General features: G+C 44.7%; 1 protein-coding gene across 1 annotated transcript in view; it reads right to left on the bottom strand.

Annotated features, from left to right (window-relative positions):
• Window positions 1–369: 369 nt before the first annotated feature.
• The window catches only part of LOC144770725 (lens fiber membrane intrinsic protein-like), a 62,838-nt gene continuing 41,343 nt past the window's right edge, over window positions 370–21,864 (bottom strand). Inside the window, exons 4-5 of the mRNA XM_078655459.1 lie at window positions 5,203–5,337; window positions 370–2,700 (exon numbers count right to left, since the gene is read on the bottom strand). Coding sequence (XP_078511585.1) covers window positions 2,642–2,700; window positions 5,203–5,337 — 194 coding nt within the window. The 3' untranslated portion in view covers window positions 370–2,641. The remainder of the gene's footprint in view (window positions 2,701–5,202; window positions 5,338–21,864) is intronic.

The following is a 21,864-nucleotide window of genomic DNA, read 5'->3' as shown; positions in this document are numbered from 1 at the left end:
AACATAGAACCCTATTCATACTCACTCTCCCACAAACTGCGGCTTTTTCCCCGCACCGTCACTCTCCGTCAGTTTCCATGGAGCGCCATCTTCCACCGACAATCCGCTGGGCAATCATCCCCTGGCCTTGGGAACTTCTTATCCTAATCTAGATCAGATCTTTCCCTACCCTAGAAAGGGAACCATCCTCTGGCTACCAACTGGGGAATCTGGGATTTTAATCTAGATTTTCTTACCCATCTCTAGAATCTCAAACCCGGTCGACTGAACTTTTTCCCTGTTCTAGAAGTATAAAGAAAGATCCTGCATTGATAACTTTACACGACTTCCAAATAAATCCAAATTAACTCAAAGGACCACTGACTACCATTGAAAATTTTAAAGATTTATTAAAGATTTATTACAAAGCCAAAAAGAGTTGAACATACAAACATCTCAATAAAAGGTTCAAAAAATAAACTGCCACTAATACAAACATAATTCTACGCAAGATTCTCAGACAACTCAGAATAAACAACAAAGTCAATTCAAGTAACATTAGGCAGCCAAGAACAGTCCCAGCTTGAAGTTTGGACTGCATTTACAAAAAGGGAAAAGGAAGTGATCAGTCTGTCCCTACGCTATTCTAAGGTGACATCCCTACATAACATTCCCATCAGACAAGAATAAGGTGTCAGCAGTGAAGACTTCCAAAGAAGTACCTTCACTTTTGGCTAAGCAGATAATCTACCATTGAGCTCGTTCTAAGATGCTCCTTCTACACCTCACTCTACCTAAGTTCCCAAGACACTCTTTTTACAGCTTACTACATCCTGATCTGTCAATGCCCTCTTAAAACCTGCTCTCCACCCTCGGGTGCTGTCCCTAATACAAAATCCCAAAACCAGTCGACACGCCCAGAGGTACGCCCCTCTGGCAGGTGAAGATCTTCGGAGTTTTCCATCATGATACCTTTCCATCCAGCGTCTGTTGGTGTGTCCTTGGGTCCCAGGCACCTTCTCGCTAAATGTTGCACTCCCAAATTCCTTGGCAGCTTCTCCTCCATCCGCGCCTACTATCCTAACTCCTAAACAATGGACTCTTCTACCTAACGAGCCTTGTGGCCTTGCACCTGCAAGCTGAAATACATGGGAACATCTCTGCAACCATTCGAAGTTACCATTTTATATTTTACTGAGGACAGCTTTCCCCAAGGAGAAAATAATTTCTTCTTGACTAAGACCAACAAAAGAAAATATAGTTAGGCCTCTACGGCTTCAGCATGTCTCAGGCCTCTGCACTTTTAAATACATTTCTTAACACACCACAACATTGCATTCTACTATTATAACCCGTAAATTCTACTTTCAATGTGAGCACTAACTTCCATTTTAAAAGCCTGTATTAATTCATTCAATATTAAACCCATATTCAAAGCATTTCATTAGCAATACGACATTTCTCATGTGGTTACATTTCTGCATTAGGCAACACTGCATTTGGATTAAATTCCCATTAGTCTCTGATTAATAAACACATACATATCATGCTGTTTCCCAGCCTAAGATTACATCTCTATACTACATTAGTAGGTCCTCTAAATATGTGGGTGCTGACTACTTGGAACTATAGTGCACCCCTACAAATTTCAAAATAACATGGTGCTCTCTCACATTTCTAGGCGACACATTTGTCACAATCACTATTTATCATTAAAATTGCAATCATTGTCACTTTCTTCATGTTTTTATTTTCATAAAATGGCAGACGCGGGACAAGCAACTCTATGCAAACCCACCTTCCTGGGTGGAGGGAGAAAGAGAGGGAAAGAGACAGAGAAAGAGAGAGACGGAGGGAGAGAGGGAGGGAAAGACAGAGTGCGAGAGAGGGATTGAGAGCGAAAGAGTCAGCGAGAGTGACAGGGAGAGAAAGAAAGTGCAAGAGAAAGACATAGAGAGAGAGAGACGGATAGAGAGACATTTGAACACATCCGGAAATTAAGTCATATTTTAAGAAACATCTAAGTTTGTTATCCAAAGATATAATGACTTCCAGTCACCTCTCAACTACGTTTTTAAGTGAAGTGGGGGAATCAACCATATGGTAAAGAAAATACTCCTGGGAAATAACGTCAGTGTTTTTGCATCTCTTGGGGCATCTTTGTACTGAATTATAGTTGTTTATCAACTAAAGAGGGTGCTCATTGTAATCGACCTTGGAAGGATGAAATGCTGAGCTGGCTCAGCGGGACTTGGACTTGTGGCTATGAAGTCAGACTCAGATCTGTTGAGTGGTTGCATTAGTGCAATGATGCCATAGACCTGGGATACAAAAACAGCCACAGCTACCAACAGGTAAGGATTGCATTTTACTTTTTTTGCCCTTGTTAAAAATGTCTCCCTCTACAGGCAATGGAGGGAAGGGCTTGTCTGAGCGCATTTTATACACTGACTTACTGACACTGACTTAGCCTTTGCATTGAGATGTTTCCATGAAAGCCCCAAAATATGTTTTTCTTTCTTCAGGAGCAGCTGTTAGGAATGAACAGGGTGTTGAATGAATATGTTTCTGAGGGGTAGGTGCTAGGTAAGCATTGCTGGAAGCAGTGGGGTAACGAGATGAAGGAACTGGTTAAAAAGAAGTGAATTTGGCGCTGGTCAGCTCAGACATTTTGGTAACCAGCAGCAGGCAATGCTCTGGATGTAGACAGATGGCACAGAGCTGCAGAGAGAAAAACAAAAACAATTATTAGATTTTAATAGTAGCACAGTTTATTCAAAACTATATATAGGGCGGAGTCGAAAGAGAGAGGAATATGGATGGTGAGGTATAAAAGGAAATGAGAGGTAAGAGAAAAAAGAGAAGTTAATGTAAGAGGCAGGGAAAAGATGAGGGAAGAGGACGAAAGAGAATGAAAGTAAGGAAGAGAAAGGGTGAGAGAGGGGAGGATGGTAAACATACAGAAAACTAAGGGGGTGATTAGGATGGCGGGCGGACTCAAGTCCGCCCGCCATCCTGGTGGAGAAGTGTGGCTCACTGGTTAGAGCGGCAGACTCTGAAGCAGAGATCAGGCCCGGGACCAGGGTTCAAGTCCCGACGCGGCAGGGTCTTGGGCTCAATGTCCGCGGACTCAATAATTCTCGCATCGGCCCCTACTCTAATCATGGGTCCCACGCTGCAACTCTGGGCAAAAGCTTGCTTAATCTCCACAACGTCCCCATCAACACTGGGATGCCTGGCTTCACCTTGGGGGTGCCCAGGAGAGGCATCTCACAGGGAGAGCCAGGAAGGGTTCCACAGCGTTATACAGCGCCGGGACGCCCCGTTGGGGCAGCTGTGCGCTTTACAAAATACACTACATTTACATTTACATCCTAGCTGTAATGGGAGCGCCCGCCAGACATGCGGCGGTCCCGCCACCGCGCGGTAGCATCAGGCATTTTAACATTGCAGCAGGTGCTGCTGGATGCAGCACCGCTGCAATGGTCAAATGCCATGTTGTGCATTACCATTCACAATGTGGCAGGCACCGCACAGTGCCTGCCACCTTGTGCATTGTAATATAGGGGGTAAAATAGGTACCCCCCCAAGTGCAGCCCACCACCCCCTGGGGGCCAGCAACGGGCCCCCAAAGAAAATCCCCGCCAGCCTTTCCAGGGCGGCATCGCCGCCCTGGAAAGGCCTTGAATGCCACACCTCCTAATATGAATGCTCGTGCCTGCTAGACAGGGCCACCATATTGTGGCCCAAGTCTGCCTGGCCGACAATCGGAACGATTGCCGACCGGCGGAAAAGTGGCAGGCGCACTTTGTGTCTGCCGCGACACCCCCGCTATATTATAATGGCGGGGGTGTCGCGGCAGACACAATCGGGTTGCGATGGCGATCCATCTGCCATCCTAATCAACCCCTAAGTATTCAAGAAGGGCGGAGAGAGGGTGAAAGGAGAAAAGGATACAGAGAGAGAAAGAGCTCCGAGAGAGAGAGAGACCAACCAAAAGATCACTTAAAAGACACAGAAAGAGAGAGTTGAACAATAAGGAAGAGAGATGGAGAAAAGAGGAGAAGCCAAAGGGGAAAAACAAGTTAAATATGTGAGAAAAAGAAAGATAAAGAAAAGCAAGGAGAGTGGCGGATGATGAAGGAAGTGAGAAAGACAGACGAAGAAATTAACCATTGCCATTATTAGATTTTAATGTTATCACAATTTATTCACACCTTTATGTACGGTGATGGAAGTATTATGGGAAATAGCCAGGATAGAACATTAGAGAGTGTGAGGGGTAAAAGAAAAAAGCTAAAAAGCGAGGGGGACAGAAAAAGCATGTAGGGAAAGAAAAACTTGCAAGAGCTAGAGATCGAAAGGGTGTTTTAAAGGATTGACCCTCTATACTATTATTAAGCACTAAAATGATCAAACTCATGAAGCCAAGACATGAAGTTGATCAACTTTTTCTTGTAAGTGTTCTTCATGTGTGTGTGTGTTTTCCAATGTACTGGAGTGAATTTAGAATGCCAGTTTCGAAATTGCTGTACTCAATAGTTTCGCCTAAGCAGCAAGGTATTCTCAGAAAGTGTGTGACATCTACAATGGCTAGCCTTGCGACTTAAAGTGTAAGCTAAGTTTGATAAAGGTCTGATATGAATGAGATAAATCACACACTAGGATAAACTTGTTCAAAACGGTATATGGTAAACTCCTAAGAATAAGCAAAGAACCTAATGGACCAAAAACAGTCCAACATAATTCAATGGGTCGAAAAGAACCATTGTCATCAATTCAGTGGGTTGAATAACTCTCCCTCTCCCAGTCATGCGGTGTCAAAAACTATCTAGCTTGGTGCCTCAAAGACTGCTTAATGTCTTGAGTCTCTGGCTAAAAATGGCTTGATGGTGTTGAAATTCCAGAGATGAAATTCTGAAATGTATGTTGGATTCAAAAGGGACGGGGGAGTCGATGTGGACACGGTCTTGTGATACCTGATGAAGTTGAACCCAAAGTAAGGGCAACTCTTCATACAAGTCACCTCCAAGTCGAAAGGGATTTTTTTTGAGGAAGCAAGGTACACCTCTTTCTCCATGAGCATATGACCCTGCTAGAAACTGTCCTCTACCATCCTCATTCAGGATGAGAGCAGACAAAACATTCTGACTGAGTGACTGGGTTGTAGTAGCAGCCAGCAAGTAAGATTGGTAAATGAGTGTCAGACTTCAGAATACCGACCTGTGATGCATAGAAACGGAAAAGCTGCCCATCCAATGTAGAAAGACCAGCCATACGTTAATACGGAGTGGTCATGGTTGACATTTCTCACAGTTTTCCCAGTGTAAACGGCCATTGCAATGGTCAGGAACACCACTGAAAGAAGACAAAACAAAGAAAAGTTCAAAGCATCTTTGAATTAACCCAAGTATCCAATAAGGAGAAGATACTTGACCTCTGGGTAAGCAGTGGAAGGACTTTTCTGATCATTCTATAATGAAATGGGAGATATCCAGACCAGGGCCGGACTGGCTACCGGGCAGTTGTGTGTGCTGCCGAGCAGGGGGATGCTTTCGTTGATGGGGACCTGTGTGTGCAAAACGAAATTTGTTTTCCTTTTTTTTTTTCAAAGCGCACGCAGGTCCCCATCAACACGAAATACGCCCATACCACGGAGAAATCATCCCCCTGCTCGGCAGCACACACAACTGCCCGGTAGCCAGTCCGGCTCTGATCCAGACAGGTAATGCCTCTGAACATGAGAGGAGAACTGCATGGCACATCTGGCAAATGACTGACTACTCTAACCCCACTGGCCGTATAGAGGCACCAGCCTGTTGCCAAATTGTAATAAAGATGAATCAGCAGCCTTTCTGTCTTTATTTTGAGTATAAAATTGTAGTGGAAGAGTCAAATAAATATATTTCTAAAAAGAAAAGGGGATCAAAGCACTGATTCCCGCACCGGTCTAACGTCCCCTTCAGTTACTGAAGAATAAAGCGAAGGTGCCGATAGCCTGAGACACAATCTCCTATGTCCCATGAAGATTAGATGAGAGAAGCTCTCATTATCTCTTCTAGTTCAATACACAAAATTATGGTTCCGCACCCTTCTAGTAAGACAATTTTACATATGTTTTTAGATAATAAACATTATACAGTGTTAATCAGAGGTTTGAGTATTCTCATTCATTTTCCCTAAGCGAAGCCAAACACAAGTTCTGGAAGTTTAAAACTTGATCTTTATTCAATTTTCAATCAGCTATCAGCTATCAGATAGTTCCATACGAACTTCCCAAAAAGCATTTAAACATCCTTTGATATTGTTTTTCCTAGGCCAACCTTTGCAAATGTACTCCTTCACATCCCTCAAAACAGTATCTTTCTTCTGCTCTTCCATCCACTCATCTTTACTAATGACAGCCACACCAGAATCGTGTACCAACGCCACACTGAAGTTACCCCAGGGATCATCAACACACTCCTCAAGTGGAGACGGTAATCTGGATAAACAATCTGCAATAAGATTATCTCTTCCAGGTAAGTAAACCATTTTATAAATGTACTCTTTTATTCGCATTGACATTCTTGCCAGTCTCGCAGAAGCACCAGAAATACCTTCACATGACAAAATATGAATTAAAGGTCGATGGTCGGTACGAATAACAACCGGTTTGCCCCACACAAAGGCCCGAAAGTGTTCCAAGGCCCACACACAAGCCAAAGTCTCCCTTTCTATAATGGGATACCTTCCTTCTACAGGAGAGAGGGCTCTTGAAGCAAACAGAATTATTCTTTCCTTGCCATCTAACCCTTTTTGTGATAATACCGCTCCCAGGCCTTTATCACTCGCATCAGTTGTTAACAAACAATCCAAATTAGGGTCAAAACTGGCGAAGGCATTCACATTTTGTAAATCAACTTTGATCAGTGTGAACTCCTCCTCACACGCATTAGTCCACTCAAACTTTGTATTTTTCTTGAGTTAGGCACAAATGTTATATACTTTTGATGCAAAATTATTTATAAATTTTGCGCAATACTCAGCCATGCTAAGAAACGCTCTCACTTCTTCCTTAGAAGTAGGTGCAGGCGATTTTACAATATTTTCCACTAACGTAGGTTTAGGTCTGACCCCTTGTTCACTAATAATGTGGCCCAAATATGACACGCTTCTTTGACCAAATTAACATTTAGATAATTCTACTGTCAACCCAGCTGATTGATATGTTTCCAACACCTGCTTCAATTTCAAATCATCATTCATTTTTTCTGCTGCCGCAACTAAAATGTCATCCTGGAAGAAAGAAACCATATCCATATCACCAAACAGTTTATGCATAAGGCGCTGGAAGACAGCCGCGGCAGATGCCAGCCCAAAAGGCATGCGCCTGAATTGGTAGCAGCCAAAAGGCGTGATAAAAGCTGTGAGTTTCCTAGACTAGTTCTAGTTCCACCTGATGATATGCGGCAGAGATATCAATTGTGGAAAACCATGTGGCCCCTCTCATTGAAGACACCATTTCGTTAATTTTTGGCAGGGGAAACTTTTCAATTACAATGTTATTATTCAGGTGGTGCAAATCAATGCAAAAACGAATTTTTCCGTTGGGTTTCCGGGCAACCACAACCGGAGAAATCCATTTGGATGTTTCAATCTCTTCAATTACTCCTTTAGATAGTAAACCTTGCATCTCTTTCTTAACTTCCCCTCTGATTAGCATGGGAATGGGTCTTGCTTTGTGTACTTTGGGTTCAGCATTAGCCTTTAGTACGATTTTGTGCTCAAACACTTTTAGTGCTCCCAACTCTTCACTAAAAACGTTTGGAAAACTTTTACATAGCACATCACCCAGCTTACTGCATTCATCCATAATCAAAAAAAATTCTTTGCTATTGGGGTCCAATATAATGTTTAAATTCTTCTGATCATACCATCCCAGGATGGATGGTCCAACCTTTGCCACATACAATTTCCTTCTAGTGGATCTTCCTTTGAATAAAAAGGTAAGCACCTGAACCCCAACATGTCAATTTTTTCTCCAGTGTAGCTAACAGGGCTAATATCCGTCACATTCAAATGTTTTCCAACCTTATCTACAAATTTTTGTTTCCAGATTTCTTCATTTACAATGGTGTATGGGGATCCAGAATCCGCATAAACATTCGCAATAACTCCCCCCAAAGATATTTCGTATATAGGCTTGCCTTCCAGGGAATTTCCCGAAATAATTATAACATAATTCCCTCTCACATTTTTCACACACCCTTCATCTACCACTTCATCTTCCACGTTACATCCTTCCTCATCCCAAATATATTTTACATTGCTGCCTTTTTCGGCACATTTTACTAAAATGACCCATAAGTCCACATATGCCACACTTCTTCCTCAGCGCTGGACACATTTTACTGAAAGCCAAATGTTCCCTACTATCACATCTATAGCATCTTCTTTCTTCTATTTTCCTTCCTTTACTCTGATACTTTATCGGTTGATTCATCCATCTCCCTTGTTGCTGTTGATGAAAATTCCTCAATGGACCCTGCATATAGTTCCAGGTGTTTTAATTGCATCTTTGTCTGCTTCTGTAACAACTGTTGCGCATCTACCAGACATTTCAGATTTTCTCATTATAGCTACTGGGTCATCTAGTGGTGCATCTCCATTTACCCACAGACGGTCCTGTAGTGTAGAATTGTTATTATGCATGACTAATTGATCTCGTATTAGATCATCATGTAATCCTCCAAATTTGCAGTGAATAGCTAGTTTTTTTAAATCATCAATCTACTCATCAACTGTCTCTTCCTTGTTTGTTTCCTTTGTTTCCTTTATGCCTTTTAACGCCAATACATACCTTTGGCACAAAATACTTCTCCATATATTTAATAGTATTTTCAAACGCATCTAAATCTGGATCAGCACATTTATTCATCCGTGAATATGTTTTCAAACCCATAGGTCCTAACGAATGTAACAAAATCCTTTTTTTCTGTTCAGCTTTCATCTTCTTAGCTTCATCAACTGCCTCTATATCATTTATAAAATACTCCTTCCATTCATCCCATTTGCTATTAGGTTGTGCACCAGCAGCCCAGAACGGTTCAGGAGAACTAATAGAAAAGTTTTGTTGTGCCATGTCTCTGTTTACACTTACAGAGCTATCACCTTCATCCATAAACAGTATAACTTTGTAGTCCTGTATCCTTGGACAAAGACTTCCCTAATAAAAAAAAAAAAAACTTTTCCCCGACTTTCTCACCTGTTGTATTAGCGGTTGTGTATACTCTTCAAATAGGATTTTCCACATATTTCGCAACGTTAAATTCAGATAGTTTTATGCTCTATTTCGACCACCAGTGAGCACTCTGTGGTAATCGATGTGAGAGCCACCCAAAATGGCCCCCATGCAAGCTCACGTTGCGTGACCTTGCGTGCTGACGTCAATCCGCTTTCCCGACGTCAGCACACTACTGTCTGCGCATACCCAGTGACGCGTATAGGAGTACAGTCCCGCGTCACCAGCTTCGCACTCCGCCAACTCCGAATGCGGCTGCTGCTCGAAAAATGCAGCCGGAGGCGGTCAATCCAACAGGTAAATCTCACCACAAATCGCTGCAAGCAGTTCCTTAAAGATAACGTAGAAGCGAATCACTAACGATAAAGTTCCCTCTGAGTTCCTCCTGTTGTGATTCAATTTTCTCTTCACAATGACGGTCACGGTGTCGATAAGTAGTACGATCCGAATTTCCCTTTGAGGCAGTATCGGTTTCCCTCATCGCCAATTTGTAGTGGAAGAGTCAAATATATTTAAAATACCTTTATTGGTTCAAGCATTAAATAATATAAATACAACAGGTGAGTGCCAGGGAAAGGTGCATACAGTCTTCAGGCAACTCACTAACTGACTACCAAATCTAGAATCATACATGACCTAACATTCTATAGCTCTAACCTCACGAGCACTTAAAGGAGCATAGTAAGATAATATAACAAACATTATATCTCCTCAGCCATCAACTGCCCACATCCTCCTTTAAACATTCCTTCAGCATCTGTCTCGGCACCACACTACATTCCATAACATCTCTATGACATCAAATGGTGATTCTAAAAGAAGGCTATAATACATAAGCAGATACCACACATCTCTCTTTCCACAACAAATGAAACAGACAAAGAAAATAGGAAAACAAATTGCCATATAGTGTATTTGAAAATACAATAAAAAACAAATTCCCATGTAGTATAACAGCATACCTTGGCATACAATACAAAAGTACAGTTTAACTCTATAATTACATAAATGAATGAAACAAACATCAGACGGATTTTGAAACTTCTAGAGTACTGACAATCCATTAGATAAAATGGTATACACAGGTATTACACAAAGTCTGGAAGATGTTTTCGTTTTCTGACATATTACGCAAAGTCTTAAAGGTGTTTTGGTTTTCTGACACACTTCATACTTTTCATCAGATTAGTCTGCGAATCGTTAGCTCCAAATCAATTTTTATCAGGTTGGGCAACCTTTCTGCCTGACTGACCACTGATTTCAATACCATTGCTATGTAATTTGACAATTCTATTCAGATTCCATATTCTTTGAGCATCAGTTTTTTCTGCATCGTGAAACGCTTTAATGACTTTCATAGGAGAGTAATATTTAGACCACGTGTGAACAAGCCCAGATAATTTAATTTTCACCACATCCCCACACTTCACTGCAATGTCTCTGGTTGCATTTGATAAATCGTACCACTCTTTCTTTTTTTCAACTTTGTTTGCTTCACATATCCTCCATTCCGCCTCCTTCACAAGGGTACTATGACTCTTACAATCCTGTGTTTCCAAACATTTGTTTTTCACCCAAGCCGGACTCACAAGAGAGTTAAGTTCTCTTCTCCTAAAATTTCAAATGGAGTGGCACCAGTGATGAATTGAGGGGGCAGCCTGTACACCCTGATGTACTTTTCTACTTCAGCTATTGAAGCTCTCAGCCATGCCATTAGATTCTGGATGGTAAAGAGAGTACCTCTTGTGGTCGATTCCTCTTTCTGACAGAAATTCCTCTATCTCTTTTGAGGCCAGTTGGACACGATTATCTGTCAACATAGTCTCAGGAAAACCTCCTCGGGCAAAAATCTCATCTAAAAATTCAATAAAATCCTTGGACTCTATAGTATTGGAAATGGTATATTCTGCCCAAACTCTATCAGAACTTTTCTCAGGCTCTCAGGAGGAAAAAGCCTTGAACCTCTCATCAACAAATCCTTTTTGTGCTACAGCTCATCCTTAATATACCAAAAACCTCTATGTAACATCTTACCTTTCTTGTCATTGCACCCCCCCATTTTTTAAACAACCTATCGCCACCTGAAGAACAAGAGTTCTTATTCAATTCAGCCACTCACTCATCTTCATTTCTAATGGATTCCCCAATACTATAACCATTAATACCCAGGCATCCAGACAACCACACTCATAATCCGATTGTTAAGACTGCTCTTCCCACCAGAGTCTAGATATAGATTCAGCAAGGCAATGTTTTGCTCCAGAAAGATAACACATCTCAGAGTGGTACTCTCGAAGTGCAACAACCCATTTCCTGATACGACCAAAGATGGGATCAATTCTCTTCTTCATGAAAACCTTCTTAAGAAGTTTATGATATGTCTTCGCCATATATTTGCTACAACAAATAAAATTCCTCAGTTTTCTTAGAACCCAGTTTACAGCCATGCCTCTTTTCTATAGCCAAAAAATTGACCTCTGCTCCTTTCATGCTCCTAGAAAGCGGACTCAGTAACTGCTCTTTCTGAGATGCTGTGGTGGGACTTTGTCCCCCAGCAGTCTTTGCATCCTCTATGAGGCCAGTAGGAGAGGGCACAATGCTCACTACGCTCTTGAGCAATTATTCTCTCCTGCAACGTAGGACTCCATAACTACTTCTTGAGCTGCTGGGGTGGGACTACTTTCCCCAGCAGTCTTTGCAACATCTGTGTGGCCAGGAGGAGGGGCCACAACGCTCACCACGCTCTGAAGCACTTAATCTCTTTCACAAGACATGCCCGGGCGCATGCCCAGGCCAAGACCAGGCCAAGAGCGGGACTGTCTGCACCTGTCTGAGGCCAGATGAGGTAAATACGCGATGCTAGACTCGCTTTAATAATAAGAAAGATAGGAGTTAAGAATTTTAATATTTGGCTAATGGCTAATGTACTGCAATGAGATATATAGAAGCAGGCAGTTATGAAAGATTATTTAAGCCCTATTGTCAATTTATGTCCTGTTTTTAGATGTTAACCGGCCCGAGTGGGACTGAAATAATTATTTGAAAATTAGTGAGGTACCATTGCGCAGCAAAGCATCACAACATTTGAAGGTGAATACTGGTGGAGTATATCAATGGAGTTTTTCTTACGTATATATCTGAATGGCTAATTAGAGCAATGCCATTTTGTGTTTGTTTTTATATATACAGGCTTCCTGTTTTTGAGAATCTTTTTATGATGAATGGTTCTTGGTAGCCTGATTTTATAGCCCGCGGTAGTGGACTTAACAGTTACTCTGACTAATGTAATCCTGTGTGGCCTTATTTAGGTATTATACTGTGTACAATTGTAGGTCTGATGAAGTGCCTAATATAAATTTATTTTGTGGCAGGCATGCCCTTTTTCGAGTACCGTGTGGTATTGCCGATTCGGAGGCATTTGCTAGCCCTGGAAATACAGGAATACCTATATAATCGGATAGAGCGTTGTTTTGGAACTTTGATGGTCCAATTAGAGGGAGGTGGTTAGGTGCCCTGGCTTGAGGATATTGGGATAACCTCTTAAGTTTCTTAAAAGAAGGTGGGATGCCTGGCCCTGAGAAAGGTGACAGATTTGTTGGCCTTTAGGAGAGGCCTTAAGACCTGGCTATTTACACTCTGATCTCTACATGGCCTTGCTTTGGAGCATTACTTAGCGCCAGGACACCTACGGGCAACAGTGCGCTGTATAAATTTCAAAAATAAATAAATAAATGCCTCTTTTTCACAATTAATAATATGCGGACGGGATGAGTACTCAGGTTTTGATGCTCTTAATGGGCTTCTACACCCCTATGGGTTATGAATGCGTGGGATGTATACATGTGTGCCTCCATATATATCACCAGTAGGTTGAGTTTTGGACATAGGGATGGAGTATCTAACAAAGGGGGATTCAAGTGGGTGTATCCTTATTGTAGGGACTGTGTAATGTTCATTGTTTGTTTATTTTTACAGACTAATAACATTGTGATTGGGACGTATTTGATTTTCCTGAAGACGGTGGTGGACTTGCATTTAAAGGCCCACTGAAACATGTTGATGCTCAGTGAAGAGGAAACCATTTAAAATCAGTTGGGGCAATTACATTGCATGAATTGTATATGATATCTCACCTACTGTGGTTACAATTGAACATTAACCTGGTTTAGTGGTGTCCTCTAGAATTAGGAACTATTGTTCTCTCTTCCTTTGTTCTCAATTTGTAATGATACTGTATGATATAATAATGTACTGTGGGTTTAACCCTATGTCATTCTGACATTTTTAAACACGGTGTATTGTTTTTTAGCCTATGTCAATTGAATATGATTTGATTTATGTTTTTTAATAAAAATTGTATCCCCTTTTAGTTTGGGTATTTGTTGATCACATCCTTTGTCCACTCTCCTGTTATTGGTGTGAGGCAGTGTGCAAGAGTTGTATGGTAAGTGTATCAGTAGCCATTGGGGCATTTCCTCTTTGACTGAGGTTAAACCATACAGGCCTCATTCTAAAAGTAGTAAACTCAGAGAAATTTAACCATTTACTTGCATCCGTTCACACTTTGGAAGCCCTAGTTAACTCTTCATTAGATTCTCTGTCTATCTGATTAACTTTAGATGAAAACACAACTGCCAGTTGCCTAGAACTTTTGCAAGCTCATGTCAGACATAGCTCGCAGCAAAATCTGAACACGACTACCATCCCTCCCTATTGTTCACCCAGATCTACATTTTATGCCCTGTACTAATTACCTTCCTACTTGTCCTCCTCCTGAACCTTATCCTGCTATTTCACCAGCCAATAATACAGGCCATCTGACCTTGCATATTAACATGCGTCCCAATAAGCCCAACACCACTTTGATTGTCATTATATCAGGGGGTCCAACAAACGCCCGGGATCTTCCACCTGAAGTCATTCGCTTTGTTGTGATTTTTAGGGAACGTACTGACTCTTTCACATCCTGCGTTTGAGTCCTGGGACAGTTAAAGAAACAATCAATTTACTGGGTGGGCAGAAAAGCGGTACTCACTAAAGCCCTCCTTGAGGACTTAAAAATAGTTTGAAGGGTCAGTTGGATCGGAAGAGGCATAAAATCCCTCTCAGGAGATTGTGTAGTCATGTCTTTCAAATCCCCTTGCTTGGTACAGGTAATTCTGCACAGAACTAGAATCAGTTCACCATCTCCTTCTAACATCAAGTGATAACTCTTCCATTGGATTATTTCTATCATCCCCAAAACTTGAAGAAGTGGCTTTATTCATTTCCCGGCCAGACCACATTCTGCTCACTGATTTCCCCCCCATGATCACTACCCAGAATCGATTTTCCTCAGTGGCTGAGCTGGATGGAAACAATTGTTTCCCATTCAGGCCGGAGAACCCCCATCTCTCAGTTGTCCCCCCATTCACGGATCTTGAGACTCTTGACGCTTAGCGCAGAGGATATTACAGCTAGGCCATGCTCATCCCCACCTCCCCCTCCCCCTAGATGTTCCTCTAGTCTCTTTGCCTGTGACTGTGTCCCATTGTCCTCCCCACCCTGATTTTTTTTTGGGGAGTTGCCACCTTGGAAGGATTTTATAACAACAGTTTTGTTTCTCTGTTCCTAGGAGACTTGGGCATTAGAGCCTATTCATATTAATGGATTTAAGACATTCTAACAACCTTTAGTACTATCTCAAGCTGACAGATCTAAGACGGGGTTGTCCAGTTTTGTTTCAAACTTATTGCCCTATCCTATGAGCAAAGTAGTATCGTCCCGCCCTGTTATTTAATTATTGTTTGTGAATTCTTGGACAACCTGAACTTCATAACTGATGACTTTTAAAATAACGCATGAATACCTGAGACCATTAATGTTGTATTCCAACTAGAGTCTGAGTTGGATAAATTATGTTACTGTGAAGGTAAGGAAACACTTTTATTGTGGGGTGGCAAGTTTAATATTCATTTATGTCATCTACCTGCCTCAATGGTTTGTAGTATGGTGCATTTAAATGACAATGATCAAACTCATTTCCTGCATAGTGATAATGGGATGAAATTGAATGATTTAATGTCAAAATTTGACCTTGCCTGTACAAATGACTTGTGTACTTCCCCTGCTTCTTTTAATTCCACTTTTAATGGCGGTGGTCACAATACCGTTATTGATTATATTCTTTCTTCTCATAAACTGGAATTTCTTCTATGTAATTGTATGACCTATCCTATTGTTATAAGTGACCACAACCCCAGGGAATTCACTTTAAACCGGTGTGGGAACACAAAAATATTCATGTTGAATGTATTATAGATAATTCTGTATTAGGAACTCAAAACATAATCTCTGTGTTGGTACCTGGGCAATTGTCATCATTTTCTAACAAAATTGGTTACTGATCACAGGGATGCTTTTGACATTTGCCTGTACGTCATATATAACTTTGTTGATATCAATGTTGCATTACTTAATATTTCCTGTTGGATTAAAGAAGCCTTAATTAGAGTCTTGCCCCAGTCAAATAGCGATAGGCCATGTTGGTTTGATTGCAATTGCTCCAAAGCACGAAAGCTTCTAAAGTTAGCCCTTCGTAACTCAACGCACTGTCCTTTGAAGTGAGAATGTGCAGATTTGGGTACAGCCTTGCACTGAAAAAAGGAAGATGGAATTAAAGACCACAGGTTGGGAATCCCTTTTTGAAGCCAGTATGCCATAGGACACCACATCCTTCTGGCGCGTCATTAACGGTCCTCATTTAATGAACAATAGTGCTCCCAGACTGAAGGTAGCCATTGGTGACTCTGACTGACTTGCCCATTTTGTAGGCCAAGCTAAGCAGTGCATGCACAGTCTCTTCGAGACCTGCTGTAATCGGTGTGTGGACTTCTAGTTCATCCCCTTTTTTGCAATTGCTTTTCATTTGTCTATGCAAGTGTACTTTAAAAATCCTTGCCTGCTAGGACTCAGTCCTGTCTCTTTGTCCCTCCTTTCTCTCTTCTGTTCCTCCCACAGAACAGGGACTTAATAATGTCTCATTCCATGCTGGTTCTTTATCTGTTCTCTGGTGGACTATTTTTTTCTTGGTTTTCTGCCCTATTACTGTTTGTCTGTGATCAGCTTCAGCGCCCTAGTTGCTTACATTCAAATATAACATTCTTAATAATGCCACAGTTGTGTTACTGCTGACTCTCCTGCCGTGCCTCCTGCTCCTTTGAAGGATCCAATGCAATTTCTGCTGTAACCTTTATCATACATTATTTAAAAGTCTTTCATCTTTCTAATTCCCTTAAAGAGCTGCTCATTCTGGCTTGGAATTCATTGGCGCAGTCTCACCTTTTATAAACACTGTTGCCTTCCCTCATGCTGATTTCATTTGTGTAAATTTAGTCAGCTGTAACAAGTTGAAGCCAGCATTCCCCAGTTAAATACATGTTTTTGCTCTAAACTTATGCCTTACTTTAAGTGCTGCTTTGGCTGTGTTTCCCAGAACAACAAGTTAAAGCTGTGTTTTTAGCTCTCTTTAAATAGACTGTCTGTCCATTTACTATGAAAAAGTGGTACAAAGTGCGAGGCAAATTCCTTGCAGGCTGATTGTGTTCTCTATCCACCCTACCCCACCCACCTCAACCCCAGCACTCCATCCCTTTGGAAATGTTTGATTGCAGTTCTTTTCACTCTCCTCCCCTGCATCAAAGTCTCTTGGAAAAATAAGGTTAGAAGAAACCATTGACCCTAAGAAAAAAAACCAGCCTCCATTTAAAAGAAAACACAGTTGCTGCTGCACCAGAAAACACAGCGATACAAAAGGGGATGATGGACGGAGCACACCCCCAGTCAACTGATCTGGGTTTAATTCATCACCATTCTTTAGCTCACTCGGCCATCCCAGTTCAGACATGGCTATATGCAAATCAGTCTGACCCTGTGCCTCATGGGAACAGTCCAGCCCGAACTGCCAAGCCATGTCTTCCCTGGACCGGAAACAAGCATCACGGGACCGGTTTCGGATTCATAATCCTCATCAGCCAGGCTATCTTGAATCCAGTGGCCAAGTGAGCAAGGGACTCACGTCTGAGCATACCCTGCCACACTTAGGGCGAACAAAGCGATACAAAAGGGGATGATGGATGGAGCGTTTGAGCAAATCAAACACTCACCCCCAGTCAACTGATCCGGGTTTAATCCATCACCATTCTTTAGCTCACTCGGCCACCCCAGTTCAGACATGGCACCAGAAAACACATCAGGCTCATTTATTTATTCTTTGCACTGTAACCTAATTCTTAAATGTTTAAATTAAATGTATGATTAAACGCTCTCTCATACTTGAAATTTCCTCAAATAGCTGCTTGTCTTTTAGAGTTGCAGGGCACATTTGCCCGCTGCATTCCATACCCTTGACCCGGTCACTCCACTACCGCACGGCCCCCGTGTGCCCGGATTCTGCTGCCACTGCCTGCTTGGCCCTCTTGCTGCCGCCTCTCCTTAGGGCCCCTGCTCTCCAGGCTTGCCCTCGCTCTCCAGGCTTGCCAGGCTTGCCCTCGCTCTCCAGGCTTGCCCAGGCTTGCCCTCACTCTCCCCCGCTCCGCTTTCCCGCTCTTTCCAACACAGCAGTGGGGACCCCCCTCTGCTCCCCACTGCTGCTCTCCTGCGGCCCCGCCCCCTTCTCTTGACTCCCGCTCCCCATTCGCCGCCCCGCTCCCGCCTCCCAGCTGCTCCTCCCTCCCACTTTGCCATAAATGGCGGGGACCGCACGTACGCCCAGCGGCCATGCACAGCGGGTGCACCAATTGCGCGCCGAAGGCAAGCCCGTCTACGCCCGTCCACGCCTGGACCGCGCCCAGCGCCAGAACCCCTGGACCCCGCCAGAGCCAGCCAACCTGACTGAGCTACGACGCCGCCACCCTCCACGCACTCAACACCGGCCGACATCCAGCCTGCTACCAAGCCACCCCGAAACGCACCCACGGAGCCTTCACCTGCCACACCTGCTGCTTCACCTGCACTCGGTCCTGCACCGCGCAAGCCAAAACAGCCGCCAACAACAACCACCTCAAGTGCATCCTGCTCAACACCCGCTCTATCCACAGGCACGCCGTCAAACTATGGGACCTCCTGGACAAAACCGCAACAGACGTCGCCTTGTTCACGGAAACCTGGATGAACGCCTCCTCAGCCCGCGACATCGCCATTGCCATCCCGGACGGCTACAAGATCATCCGGAGGGACCGCGTCAACTAGACCGGAGGAGGCATCGCCATCGCCCACAGAAACACTATCCGTATCACGACCAACACCGACGACACCCTCGCCACCGCAGAGCACCTGGACTTCCAGATTCACACAGACCCCAAGACCACCCACAGAGGAACCCTCATCTACAGACCCCCGGGACCACGCTCACACTTCAGCGAGGCCATCGCAGACTTCATCAGCCCGCTCGCCCTCGCCTCCCCTGACTACATCCTCCTAGGAGACCTCAACTTCCACCTGGAGAACGACCAGGACAACAACACCACCGCCCTACTAGACAACCTCGCCAACCTCGGATTCAAGCAACTGGTCAACACCCCCACCCATTACGCCGGCCACACGCTCGAACCCGTCTTCTCCTCCAGCAACCACATCTCCTTCAGCCACACCACCGAGCTCCACTGGACCGACCACAGCTGCGTACACTTCAACTTCAGGAAAACAACGACCCACCACCGCCCTCAACAATCCCCCCGAAGATGCTGGAGCAAGATCACCACTGCAAGATCACCACTGACTGACTCACCACCTCCTTGAGCCTAAATCCTCCCACCAACACCACGGACCCCAACGAAGGAGCCCGCAACCTCACACAGTGGATCACCGACACCCTTGCTCCACTGAAACCCCCCCCAGCAACCTCAACAGCACGAAAGCCGCGTGGTTCACCAACGATCTCAAAGTCTCCAAGAAATCCTGCCGTGACCTCGAGAAAGCCTGGCGCCACAACCAGTCAATGGATAACATGACAGCCCTCAAGATCGCCACCCGCAAACACCACCAGCTGATACGCACCACCAAAAGGTCATCCTTCAGAGAACGACTGGACAACAACACCCACAACAGCAAGGAACTCTCCAACGTCGTGAAAGAGCTCTCCAACCCCAACGCCAGCAACAACGACATCACGCCTCCTTAAGACCTCTGCAACTCTCTGGCCACCTTTTTTCACCGTAAGATTGTCGACATACACGACAGCTTCGGCGCTCAGAACTCGTACCCCACCACCGAACCTACACCCCCCACCACCACCCTGTGCTCCTGGACTCAGGTCAGCACGGAAGATACCACCCACACGATGAACACATCCACTCGGGCTCCCCAGCCGATCCCTGCCCACACCACATCTTCAACAAAGCCGACTCCATCATCGCACCCAAACTTCGGGACATCATCAACAACTCCTTCATATCCGCCACCTTCCCGGAGAGCTGGAAGCACGCAGAGATCAGCACCCTCCTGAAGAAACCCACTGCAGACCCCTCAGACCTCAAGAACTTCCGCCCCATCTCGCTCCTCCCCTTCCCTGCAAAAGTCATCGAGAAGACCGTCAACAACCAACTCTCCGCCTTCCTCGAGACTAACGGATCCCTCGACCCCTCGCAGTCCGGCTTCCGAGCGCACCACAGCACCGAGACCGCCCTCATCGCAGCCACCGACGACATCAGGTCCCTGCTCGACAACGGGGAAACAGCTGCCCTCATCTTCCTGGACCTCTCAGCAGCATTCGACACCGTATGCCACCGCACACTAATACAGCGCCTCAGCAACACTGGAATCCAAGGGAAGGTCCTGGAGTGGATCATCTCGTTCCTTGCCGGAAGAACCCAGAGAGTCCGCCTCCCCCCCTACCGATCCGCGGCAACTGAAGTCATCTGCGGCGTGCCGCAAGGATCCTCGCTCAGCCCCACCCTCTTCAACGTCTACATGAGCCCCCTTGCAGCCATCGCACGCCAACACAACCTAAACATCATCTCATACGCCGACGACACCCAGCTAATCCTCTCCCTCTCCAACGAACCCGCCACCGCCAGAACCAGCCTCCACGAAGGAATGAAAGACATTGCAAAATTGATGAAGCTCAGCCGTTTGAAACTGAACTCGGACAAGACGGAAGTCCTCATCTTAGGACCATCCCCCTCTGCCTGGGACGACTCCTGGTGGCCCTCTGCCATGGGCACCGCCCCCAAGCCAACTGACCATGCACGCAACCTGGGTTTCATCCTGGACTCCTCCCTCACGATGACCAAGCAAGTCAACGCCGTCTCGTCATCATGTTTCACCACCCTACGCATGCTCCGAAAGCTCTTCAGGTGGATCCCCACCGAAACCAGGAAGACGGTCACCCAGGCCCTCGTCACCAGCCGACTGGACTACGGGAACACCCTCTACGCAGGAACCACAGCCAAACTCCAAAAAAGACTCCAGCACATACAGAACGCTTCTGCACGACTCATCCTGGACATCCCCCGTCACAGCCACATCTCTGCCCATCTGAGAGATCTGCACTGGCTACCCATCAGCAAGAGGTTCACGTTCAGACTCCTCACCCACGCACACAAGGCTCTCCACGACATGGGCCCCAAATACCTCAATAGCCTCAGATTCTACACACCCACCCACCAGCTCCGATCCGCCAGCCTCGCCCTCGCCACTGTACCACGAATTCGCAGAACCACCGCCTGGCGGCCAAGACTTGGAACTCCCTCCCCACCCACCTACGGCTGACCCAGGACCATCTCTCCTTCAGGAAACAACTCAAGACCTGGCTGTTCGAGCAGTAGCGACTTCCCCTCTCCCCCCAGCGCCTTGAGACCCTAGCGGGTGAGTAGCGCGCTATACAAATCTGCTGATTGATTTATTGATTGATTTTTTCAAGTATAACAGTATATTTCCTCAGCCACCAACGACACGCATTCTCCTTCAAGCCTTCCTTCAGCAACTGCCTCACCACCACACATCCTTCCTTGACATCTCTTTTGCATCATATGATTCTCACAGAAGGTTGTAATACATGAGCAGGTACCACCCAAATATCTGGCTTTTTAAATTAGCTAGTAAGCCTCTGAGAAAAAGCGGGAGTTTTTTTGAGCGACGTTCTGCATGCAGGATGAATAGAGCATGTTGGTGTTGATATGCATGTGTTATTCATGGGTGAGGGGAGTGTGAAGTGGTAGCAGAGAGTGTCCTGACACGGTGTGCCCTCTGGAACTCCAGAGGTTCATTGAGGTGCAGGCCAAGTAGCATAGCCAGCATATCATGCAGCAATAATACCATATCTCCTTTCTCCGATTCCTCTGGGATACAATAAGTGCAGAAGTTATTTGGACATGCCCTATCTTCCAGGTCGGTGACTTTGAGCCTCAAGAATTCAATGTCTTTGCCCCAATGCGACTAAGCCTCATATTTGGATTCAACTCAATCCAACCTCTGGTCCACTGTATCCAATTGGGTCTGGAAAATATCTAGGCTTATAGCACCTCGCTGTGAGGTCTGACATCTTGGTATCCATTGCATGATCTCCTTCAGGAGGGCATCCATAGCGTGGTCCGGCTTAAGAGTAGATTCGGAGCGAGCTACAA

Source organism: Lissotriton helveticus, chromosome 7 (assembly GCF_964261635.1).
Source record: "Lissotriton helveticus chromosome 7, aLisHel1.1, whole genome shotgun sequence".
Taxonomy (NCBI): Eukaryota; Metazoa; Chordata; class Amphibia; order Caudata; family Salamandridae; genus Lissotriton; species Lissotriton helveticus.
Note: the sequence above shows the minus strand (reverse complement) of the source record. Positions and strands in the feature narration are given on the sequence as shown.